The sequence below is a fragment of the Cervus elaphus genome, chromosome X (assembly GCF_910594005.1).
Source record: "Cervus elaphus chromosome X, mCerEla1.1, whole genome shotgun sequence".
In the NCBI taxonomy this organism is placed as follows: domain Eukaryota; kingdom Metazoa; phylum Chordata; class Mammalia; order Artiodactyla; family Cervidae; genus Cervus; species Cervus elaphus.
This window is the reverse complement of record NC_057848.1, coordinates 92000315-92012440: the sequence shown is the minus strand read 5'-3', so window position 1 is coordinate 92012440 and position 12126 is coordinate 92000315. Positions and strand designations below refer to the sequence as shown.

The following is a 12126-nucleotide window of genomic DNA, read 5'->3' as shown; positions in this document are numbered from 1 at the left end:
GATGGACATGGGTTTGGATAGACTCTGGGAGTTGGTGATGGACAGGGAGGCCTGGCGTGCTGCAATTCATGGGGTCACAAAGAGTCGGACACGACTGAGCGACAGAACTGAACCGAACTGATAGTGTCATTGCAGAATAAACACAATTTTCATTTAAATTAAAGCATAATAATTCTTTCTCAACTGAGCCTTAAAATGTGATGTTCCCAACCCTTTATCACATATACTAAATTCACACATTTAGAAAATATAGTCAGTCAGTCCAGTCACTCAGTTGTGTCTGAATCTTTGTGACCCCATGGACTACAGCAGGCTAGGCTTCCCTATCCATCACCAACTCCCAGAGCCTGCTCAAACTCATCTCCATCACATCGGTGATGCCATCCAACCATCTCATTCTGTGTCGTCCACTTCTCCTCCCCGCTTCAATCTTTCCCAGCATCAGTGTATTTTCAAATGAGTCAGCTCTTCATATCAGGTGGCCAAAGTATTGGAGTTTCAGCTTTGGCATCAGTCTTTCCAATCAATATTCAGGACTGATTTCCTTTAGGATGGATTGGTTGGATCTCCTTGCAGTCCAAGGGATTCTCAATAGTCTTCTCTAACCCCACAGTCCAAAAGCATCAATTCTTCCATGCTCAGCTGTCTTTATAGTCCAACTCTCACATCCATACATATCAAAACCATAGCTTTGACTAGACGGACCTTTGTTGGCAAAGTAATGACTCTGCTTTTTAATATTCTGTCTAGGTCGGTCACAGCTTTTCTTCCTAGGAGCACGTGTCTTTTCATTTCATGGCTGCAGTCACCATCTGTGGTGATTTTGGAACCCAAGAAAATAAAGTCTCTCACTGCTTTCATTGTTTCCCCATCTATTTGCCATGAAGTGATGGGAGCGGATGCCATGATCTTAGTTTTCTGAATGTTGAGTTTTAAGCCAGGTTTTTCACTCTCCTCTTTCACTTTCATCAAGAGGCTCTTTAGTTCTTCTGTGCTTTTTGCCATAAGGGTGGTGTCATCTGCATATCTGAGGTTATTGATATTTCTCCTGGCAATCGTGATTCTGGTTTGTGCTTCATCCAGCCTGGCATTTCTCAAGATGTACTCTGCATATAAGTTAAATAAATAGGGTGACAATATACAGCCTTGACATACTCTTTCTCTATTTGGAACCAGTGTGTTGTTCCATGTCCAGGTCTAACCGTTGCTTCTTGACCTGCGTACAGATTTCTCAGGAGGCAGGTCAGGTGGTTTGGTATTTCATCTCTTTAAGAATTTTCCACAGTTTGTTGTGATCCTCATGGTCAAAGGCTTTGGTGTAGTCAATAAAGCAAAAGTAGATGTTTTTCTGGAACCTTCTCGCTTTTTCAATGAGCCAGCGAATGTTGGCAGTTTGATCTCTGGTTCCTCTGCCTTTTCTAAATATAGTCAACATTATTAAAACAGAGAATATGCTCTCTGTCTTGAGAAAAATAAAATGGATAAAAAATGTCTTTTCGAGATCATGATAATTATTCTGGGTTGGTATGCTAGTATCTGTGTACCAATTCATAAATTTATTGCCATTTATAGCAACTATTAAATATCTTCCTATGATAAATAGCAAATGTGTGATGTGGTGGCACTTCCAGGATAGATTTTAATTTCAGACACTGTAAATTTGCAAATACAAGTTATTGAAGCCATTGAGTTGTAAACGCATTGGACTGAAAGTGTCTGCAGCTTGAAGTTCATCCATTTAAATATTTTAAAATCGCCCTCCACAATCCTATTCATATGTTTAATGGAACTCTTAAATATAACACTTATATACTAAGCTTTGTGAAAAAAAGAATTCTTTTTTCTCTTGTTTATTCCCTTACCTAGAACTGTCCCTGTTGCATTGTAAATTCTCAATAACTGCAATGTCTAGAAAGAGATATTTACCCAGGCACTCTTTTACTTACCTGTGTTTGATGCTTGTGTGCAATGTACTGTTTTTCATTTTTAACAAATCATTTAACAAATACTTCTGTTTTTTCCCTCTTTAAAGCCAATGAAGGAAGTTGTACGATCTCACACACCCATGAAAGAAACAACTACTGTGGAGATCTGGACTCATCCCCATCCACAGGTTTGAAAGGAAACATGATGTTTCCCTTTAACTGATTTTTATGACTGTATATAAAAAAATTGTTATATTTCTCAATATATGTTCTTTGAGACTTCTTTAGGTGACTTTGCCCTCTATTCATGTGAAAATATGACTATAAATACCTATTTCTTCCTAGTGTGGTTCAATAATAATAGTTGGAGGTAGTTTATTTGTTGAATTAGATGCAAGCATCACCCAAAAAGTATCTTCCAAATGATTGTTTCACTGATGTTTAAGTCTAGTTACAAGGTAGTGGGAGAACAACAACAACAGAAATTGAGAGCCACTGTTTTGTAGTATGACTTAAATTTAAGGTATATATGTGTGCATGCTCAGTTGTGTTCAACTCTGTGACCCTATGGGCTGTAGCCTGCCAGTCTCCTCTGTCCATGGGATTCTCCAGACAAGAATACTGGAGTGGGTTGCCATTTCCCCCTCCAGGGGAATCTTCCAGACCCAGGGATTGAATCTGGGCCTCCTTCGTCTTCTGCGTTGGCAGGCAAATTCTTTACCATTGAGTCACCTGGGAAATTTAAAGTATAGGACAATTTGATTTTATGTTAATTAAGAAAATTTTAGTATGACCTCCTTGAAACAAACCAGTTCGAATTTAAAAAGAAATTAACCTATAAGCTATTTTTAAAGAATCCACTTTTACTCATCTCCATCAGGACTGCTCAGAATGCAACTGACAAAGCCAATCACATTTGTTTTCTTCATAGAGGCCTTAGGGGAATTTAAAAAGGAAATGAGATCAATCTAAACATTTGTTTGTGATTTGTTATTCTATAGCTGGTTTACCTAATGTTGCTAATAACATAGAGGTCCTGAATCTGACCCCTTGGGTGCCAAATTAGTAACCATAAATTACCCTCTATCCAGATATTTTCAAATATCTTTTACATGTTACTAAGGAAATAAATTTTTAAAAGGTAGATACATAAATGTATATCTAGAGTATTAGAAAAACAACCCAAAAGGAATGAAGAGAGAATCACATTGTTTATTATTTGATGAGTGCTTCTGAAACTCATGGAAGTTACATGTTCTATAATAATAATATCCTTAAATATTTTACAGAGTTAATTTATGCTCTTTAGGAAGAGTTGCAGAATTAATGCATGCACTATGGGAAAAAATGATTAATTAAATAAAGTTCATTGCAACCCAGGAGCTGTCCAGATTCTTACTAGATTTAAATTACTTGAATCCAAATTCATGAAGTTTTGCCAAATTTCAAACTTTCTACTCTTGCACTTCTGATCCAGTCTCAAGAAAACTGATGAGAATGTAGACTACATGGTGATATAACCCACATCTATATACTTAATTAAGAACTTAGCTAGTCTTCAGAATAGCAGTTTTGAGGAAAAGCACACAATTTTAAAATCTGTGCTTTAAGGTCCAAAGATTTAAACTACTCGTGTGACATGAAGTGGGCTAGGGTAAACAGATATCAAGTGAAATTAGACATTGTTAAGTAAGACTCTTCATCTATGAATAAGATATTGCTCTATCAGCAATAATTTTTTTTTCAGCCAGTTACTCCTGATTGTATTCTACTAAATTGAGTGCAGTATAATTAACTGTACTAATTTTTTGCTGATTACTGATTCTCCTGTTTGTTTAAATCTTGTTAGACACACAGTTGTTTCTTATACAGTGTGTTTTACTTGAGACTCTTTTATTAGGTAAATCTTGTAGGTATCTGACAGCTTTGGGTGTCCTTACTGTGTGAAATTTCAATTGAAATTTAAGATGTGTCATAGAGTGGTGGATTGCACTGCGTACTATTACTATGAATATAATATAGATATGGACTTTCCAACCTTGTTTTTGGTAAACACTGGGCTAGCCCCTGAAAAGTTTAAAGAAAACATATTTTATAAATAAGTTTTATAGTTCCTTATATTTAGTAAGATATTCACTACTCATTTGCAGGATTTCAAAGCAACAATCTAAACAGAAACTACTGAAATAGAGTATAACCTGAAAATTAAATTATTTCTATTCCTCCACTGAAATCTGTAAACTCTTTGATAATGTTTCCCTCTGCCATTCAGATGACAATTAAGACTCATGATACAGACAGTGACTTGGAGGGTTTATTTCATTTAAATGGGCAAATACTGCAATGGTGTCCCATTAAGCAGAATTTTCTTATCTGTAAAGTTCAAATAATTAAAGTAACTTGTGAACTATGAAATAGTTCAACTTATTCTTTGAATAATGAAAATAAAAATGTAAGTGTTCATTTCCTTATAAGAAATAGCCTTATAAGTAAAGTTTTAGATTTTTATTAGAATCTTTAGAAAAGTCTGTATACAACTAGGGTGCATGTCTTGAAATTCCAAGTTAGATTTTTAAACATTAACATGATTTAAAAAAAAAAAAAGCATTGAAAAGAAAAGCAAATCACTCACAGTAGCTTTTCAGTGTGTAGGGGACAACTATGAGGTCATAAATATTCACTGCAGCTAATATCCTAGCATCTGTGTAGTACTGGGGAAATAGAGAGCTGCTCAGAAATGGTCATTTCCTAGTTTTGCACATGCTGTTTACATATGTCAGTTCATGTGGAATTCTTACTTTTTGGTAATGAAGGATTTTTTAATAACTTGAACTTTTCCCCTTGGATAATAAATTCTCCCAGTTCAACCACCTTTTCTGCCCCCTGACTCTTAGTAATTACAATGCTCAGCATGCAAGCAAATCTAAAACTGAATAACATTCTGTCAAAAATTTAAAACAAAATAAAACTAGTATATGTGGGAGGAATCTTTTTATGGTTTTCTATGACTTTCAATAACAATGACCTTGCTTGTGAAAAAATTCTAAGGATAGTCTGATTATGAATATAGACATTAACTTGGTTGCCACTGTACTTCATTAAATCCAGATGTATTGTGATCATGACTTATATTCATTAATAAATAAGTGGCTTAGAACAGTAGTATTAGGAAACTGCTGTAGAATATGTGAGTGAGGAATGGACCCATTCAGTTCAGTTCAGTTCAATCACTCAGTCATGTCCAACTCTTTGCGACCCCATGGACTGCAGCATGCCAGGCTTCCCTGTCCATCACCAACCCCCAGAGCTTGCTCAAACCCATATTCATCCAGTCGGTGATGCTATCTCATCCTCTATTGTCCCCTTTTCTTCCTGCCTTCAATCTTTCCCAGGATCAGGGTCTTTTCCAACAAGTCAGTTCTTTTCATCATGTGGTCAAAGTACTGGAGTTTCAGCTTCAGCATCAGTCCTTTCAATGAATATTCAGGACTGATTTCCTTTAGGATTGAGTGGTTGGATCTCCTTGCAGTTACTTGTCATTAACTCCCCAAACCTTCACACCCATAGCTAGTGACTCAAGTCTCCCACAAAGAACAAAACAGACCTCTGACACAGAAAGTAAATAAAATAGTGCAAACTCTATGAAGTGGTACAGGGAAAGAAGAAAACTGTTGGGATGGCCAAAAAGTTCATTTGAGTTTTTCCATAACATCTATGTACACATTTTTACTTTGGAAAGACAATGAAAGTCATGTGTAGCAATGGAATATATTTCTTTTATTTCACAAAATCTATATAAAAGTTACTACATAGCAGGTAGCCTTTTAAGCAGTTAAAACATTGACTCATTTAATTCTCATTACAAACTTATAGCTATTATTTAGCCTGTTATTATTAACTCTATTTTGTAGATGAGGAAGTTGAAGCACTAAGAGATGCTGGAAAGTACCAAAGACAGATTGCAGATTTCCTGGGTCTGGCTCTAAAGCTCGTCTTTGTAACAACTGCTTAATAATTTCTCACCAGGAATGAACAACGATAGTGGAAGATGGTCCCTAGGGCAAGAGATATTTTAAAAGGAGTCTCTTTTTAGTGTTAAACTAGCATAGCTTTCTATTCAGCTAGAACACCTGCATGTATTTGCATATGATAAAGTAAGATGACCTCTTTATGATGCTAGAATGAAAATAAAAGAACAATAAGACATGTGGATCATAAAGAATATGAGGTTTTAAAAATAATCAGAAAAATGCAATTTTTAGAAATAGTAAATCTACAATGATAATCTTTAATGAAAATCTTTCTGCAGGATGAGAAAGGCTAATTAACAGCGATAGAATGTGAGAATCCCCATGGTTTTAAAGAATTACCTTGTAATCTTGAAATAGTGGCTAACAGGATCACTAATTCGATATGTTAAAAGTAAATGAAGGAATTGCTACACTAATCTTATATTTTACCACAGCATGGTTAGGAAATCCACAGGGCTTTGATGAATCAGTTTTCATAAAGTAAAATAAACTCTTACAATTCCTTCATATTTTAAATGGCCTATGATACTGATTTTTGTTTTGTTTTGAAATAAAACAACACCAAAGGGAAGTTTAGGTGCTCAGGTCAATACTGGTGTCTTTGCTTCTCTGGCAAGGAAAAAAAAAATAGATAATTCAAGAAAACTGCCTTCTTAGACTGTATATAATTGAATTCTGAAATGTTAGAATACACACAGGCAGAATTTTGTATTGATTTCAGTGTGTTTCTACTCAGTGGGGCCACTTATGTTTGTTCATTGGCAACAAAAGTATCTTGAAAAAAATTCATCGGGGTCATGAAACCACAGAACAATTTCCAAAGTGCACATACCACTAACTTTCTTTAGTTGCTACCTTGGTTTCATATCAGATGATGTTTTTGATAGTGTTTTTAAGATATACACTAATTAAAAAAATTTCTTTTGAACCACACACTTCATAATTCATGTTTTCCTTAAAGCCCAAAGCACTTATCTTTTGGCTGGAAATTCAGGATACTTTTTGTTGTTTTGGTTATGATTCCTTAATGTTGTAGATATGAAGTATATGTTCTATGGGAATGTAAGCTAATGATGATCATACAAGGATCTGAGATCAAAATTTTCCCAAAGCTTAATCTGGGAACTTTTGAGGTTTATTTTCATCGTCAAGGGTTATTTTGTGGAAAGCCTTAAAATGCCAAGCCGACTTCAGATTTAAGTCTTGACATAATAGGAAGCTTGGTTAAAGAAAAAAAAAGAAAGAAAGAAATCAACATGCCTTGATGTGACATTATATATAAGGCTTTATTTTCAGACATATGGAAAATATTCAGCTTTGTTCTGTGATCAGAGTCCTAGGAGTTTAGCCTTTGTCCTTGATCTTTAGTGGTGTGAGTACTTTACTTTTAATCATTAATGATTTTATTTTTAAGTGACTACTAAAGTCATCATGCTAGGTGCTCCACAGCAATTTCTTCCTTTTCTCCAGTCCCTACAGCAGCTTTGTTGAGGTATAACTATAATATCTGCTTTTCTTAGTGAGGAAACTGGGGCTCAGAGAGGTTGAATAATGTGTGTAAGGCTACACAGATTGAGTGTTAGAGGGATTCAAACTCTAATGTTCTGATTCTAAAGTTCATGATTTTCCCCCAACCATACACTGCCTCCCATTCTTATGTTCATAGAGAAAGTCTCTTCAGTGAAACATGTATCCCACATGTGACCTGACATCCCACTGATTCCCATTGCATATTAGTGAATCTCAGCAGCATAGCAGATTTGTGCCATGTCCACAGATAAAATGCTTGTAAACACCCATAGGAGATGCATACACACTGCCACAGATGGGAACCATTCTTCTGGAACTCTTAGACTACAAAATATTGACAATCAGTTTTGAAAAATTGATAACTATGATGTTAATATCCACTGGTTATTAAGCTTTAAAGTAGAATGTGAATATGGACCAAAAATACCATCTGGTATAATAGTAATTTTTATGAATGAAAAGTCTCAATTTTCAAAATATAAGAAAGAAATCAAGGATGAATATACTTTTTATCATGTTAATAATTTTTTACACAGAATCTGAATTATGACTTAGCTTGCACATGAGTCCTCTAGCAATGTCTACCTCCCAAGCAAAATAAATTGTATTTATAATCACAGATGAAACTTTTTGATAACACTGAAATCACAGTGTTAAAATCTCATCACTTGGTGTACTCTATCACATGAGATCATAAATAAAGTATGTTGGGAATTAAATGTCAACTGTATGAGAAAGGGATACACATCAAATTAGGCGGGGTAAAGTTGGGGACACCGTTCAGGGTGAAGGTATGATCCTTAAAAGTGAGCTGTCAGCAAGCAAGTTAGAATGCCCAAGGGGGAATATGATAAACTTGGACTAACTTTCAGAAGCCAGATGTCCTGAACTAGTGGGAAGGATTCTGTAGAGAAGATATTTAAGCAGTGCTGGTAATTCATGGTTAGGCAACCATATTATTGGATTCTCTTTATTGTAAGACACCAGCCGATGGCTCTTCCATCACTACATGTGAAGCTTGGGGTCGGTGATAAAGCATATGAATTTGTTTTCACACCTGTACTATGAGGATGTTTATATCATTCTTATAGAATTGCTATGAGTGTTAACACAGTAGATTCTAAAGCAGGCATCCAATGATGTTCAATAGCCAGATATTCAATTCCTTTTCATTTTTCTCCAATCCCATCTAAAAATTGGAAAGTAAAACAAGAAGTTAGGGAAAATTCCAGGTATATGAGTTGACTGAGTGAAGCCGGCAATAGCAAACATGGACATTCAGTTCCCATGGCCTGCCCTAGTATGTGACACTCTGCACTTAGGTAGTAAGATGACTGAGCGTCTTAAAATACTCCCGTATATGACACAGATAATTTCAGGGCCAATGTAGAGTTGGTTTTCACCTCCTACAGTTCAGTGGGCTAACAACCTTCAGAAGTATTTATAACGGAAAACTAGATAATTACCAGAATCATCATACTTTCATTCCTCTTCATTTTGATAGCAGATATACTGAAGGAAAAATTCCAGTTAATTCAAGTTTATATATTATTTTCTCAGATCAGCATGAGATTATCTGCTTAAGAGATTTCCCTTTAGCTAATCTAAAACTATCATAAGCAAATTAAAGAAATCCTATTAGAAGAAGCACTGCTGAGTTTGCACAGATTCATAGTAACAAGTATATATGGTCCCTAAGTTACTTTGGTCTACCTGCTGATATAATCTAGAACTAAGTTAAAAATTAGTAAAAAATAAAGGATACACATGTATGTATGACTGAGTCTCTTCGCTGTTCATCTGAAATGATCACAACATTGTCAACTGGCTACACACCAATACAAAAGAACAAAATTAAAAAAAAAAAACTTTTCAAAATCTCATCTATAGGTCTAATTTATTACCTAATCATCAGACCAATTGTTGATTTCTACCATAAATGTGGAAAAAAACTGGAAACAGTTTATGCCACACTTATGCTTTATATATATACACACACACTTTGGTGGCTCAGATGGTAAAGAATTTGTCTGCAGTGTCAGAGACCCAGGTTCAATCCCTGGGTATATATGTGAGCTTCCCAGGTGGTGCTAGTAGTAAAGAACTCACCTGCTAATGCAGGAGATGTGAGAGATGCAGGTTTGATCCCTGGATGGGGAAGATCCCCTGGAGAAGGGCATGGGAACCCATTTCAGTATTCTTGCCTGGCGAATCCAATGGACAGAGGAGCCTGGCAGGCTACAGTCCATAAGGTCACAAAGAGTTGGACGTGACTGAAGTGACTAATGCACGTGCGTACACACACACACACACACACACACACACACACATAGAACATATAATGTTTACAATCTATAAAACATATAGAACATCCCATTCTTTAATGTGATGTGAAAGTACTTCACTTCATGAATTTGACAGATAATCTAAATAGTAAATCTGTCATTCCAGGCCTTATTTGTTTAGAATACATTCTGTTTCACTTGCAACAATGTCAAATTTCTCCATTTTATGTTAGTGCCCAAATGTCAGAGAAGCAATGCTAGGGCAATTTAGCAGTTTACACGCTTCTGACAGTAAAGATTTCCCTTTTTTCTTTTGTTTTCTGTTTTCTTTGACTTTGAAGTAGCTAGTCCTTCTCCCCTGCTGCTATTTCCAGCTGCTAATTCCTATTAGCAAACATTGTAGAGCATCTTGATTCCTCTGCAGTTGTTAGCCCTTCTCTGTGATATAGAGCTCTTATTTTGTTAACTAAAGTTATTGAAAAATGAGTAGGACAACAGAAAACTTTATACTCATATTGAAACTCTCACCAGGTTTCTACTGAAGATCTTTGGTCAGCTTTGAGTTACCTTAGAATTTATCAGAGTGAGTTTACAAATATATTTCATCTATATGTTCTTTATGATAAAGCTGCAAAAGCACACCTGGAATACTGCTGTAAAACTCCCACTCCTCTCCCCTCTCCTAGATTTTTCCTATCTGTCTATTCTCAAAGAACTACCGTATATTTCATCCTAAATTCCAATACTGATTGGAAGGTCCATATGGAGGGTCTTACTTTAAAAATCTTCAACTGTGTCCCGTTAGTTACTGAAAGAAGTTTAGTTACAGTCTCATGTTTCCATGTTTTTTTTAATTAATTTATTTATTTTAATTGAAAGCTAATTTCTTACAATATTCTAGTGGTTTTTGCCATACATTGACATGAATTTGCCATATATTGCCATACATTGACATGGGTGTACATGTGTCCCCTGGTTCCAAAACCCCCTCCCACCTCCCTCCCCAAACACATGAGTCAGGTCTAATAAGGTGGATGAAACTGGAGCCTATTATACAGAGTGAAGTAAGTCACAAAGAAAAGCACCAATACAGTATATTAATGCATATATATGGAATTTAGAAAGATGGTAATGATAACCCTATATGTGAGACAGCAGAAGAGACACAGATGTATAGAACAGTCTTTTGGACTCTGTGGGAGAAGGTGAGGGTGGGATGATTTGAGAGAATAGCACTGAAACCATATTTCTGTTTTGACCCACACTTTCTTTCTGGTCTTTCTACACGTTTCTTTCTGGCTCATTGCTCAATGCCTACCATATGTTCCAATCAAACTAGACTCTACTCTTCCTTCAGTTTTCTTATTCCCCCTACCTGTTTGTTTGTATATATTTCTCCCTTTCCAAACAATGTTTCTCCCTTATCTCCTCCTGTTCTGAAACACTGGCATAGTACTCATCTTTTAAGGTATTATGTGAAATGCTTTTCAGTTCACCCAATTGACTATTACCTCTCCATTCTCTGAGCTCCCATAGCACTGTGTATGTACCTCTCAAGGTTTTTATGACACACAGGCTTACATTTCAAATATTTGTGCTCACATCTTCCTCTCCCTCTATAGTGTTAGCTCTTTGAGAGCAAGGATGGATTTCAACTCATTACTCCATATCTAGTACTGTATCTTGAATTCTGTAAGAGTTCTCCAGTAAGAGACAAAATATTCTCCCACACTTAAGGACTGGTATTCACTTACACTTTTCTTCTAGGCTTCCCAGGTGGCACTAGTGGTAAAGAACCACCTACCAATGCAGGAGATGAGGTCATGTATCATATTAGATTAGAGTTTGTACATTGGAGTCAGAAAAGTCTGAGTTTCAATATCAGCATTGCCACTGACTAGTTATGTAATCTTTGCCAAACTGATAGCTCTGAGTTTTATTTTCATCATTTATCATGACAATACTAATACATTTCTTTTATCAGAAATTGGTTATGCATAACCTATGTAAATTACTTAGTACAATGTCTGGCACATTGTAAATATTCAATAAAAGTTAATTTTATATATGAATGTGTGTGTGACTTTGTGTGTGTGTACAGTTTGATTGTTTGAACTCCAGGCCACAGATCAGTGTTTTCTATTTTAATGCAACATTGTTTATTTCTTAATCCATTTATTCTCAAAAAGTCCATGCTGCTCTATCTTTCAACCTATTTCATCTCACAACGTGGTTTCCATTTTTCTTTTAAAGTCTCCAAAGAGGAGGATTACTTAGCCTCTAAAATAACTAATTCATTAAACTCTGCCCTTCTTTGGCAAGGGTTCAAATGGTAGGAAATAGTAGAACAAGAGA

The 12126-nt window shown here is 35.7% G+C and overlaps 1 protein-coding gene across 2 annotated transcripts in view; it reads left to right on the top strand.

Moving 5' to 3' along the window:
* The window catches only part of PCDH11X (protocadherin 11 X-linked), a 940417-nt gene that overhangs the window by 423921 nt on the left and 504370 nt on the right, over positions 1-12126 (top strand). For both annotated transcript variants that reach the window (XM_043896468.1, XM_043896469.1), the window contains exon 4: positions 2033-2113. In XM_043896468.1, coding sequence (XP_043752403.1) covers positions 2033-2113 — 81 coding nt within the window. The remainder of the gene's footprint in view (positions 1-2032; positions 2114-12126) is intronic.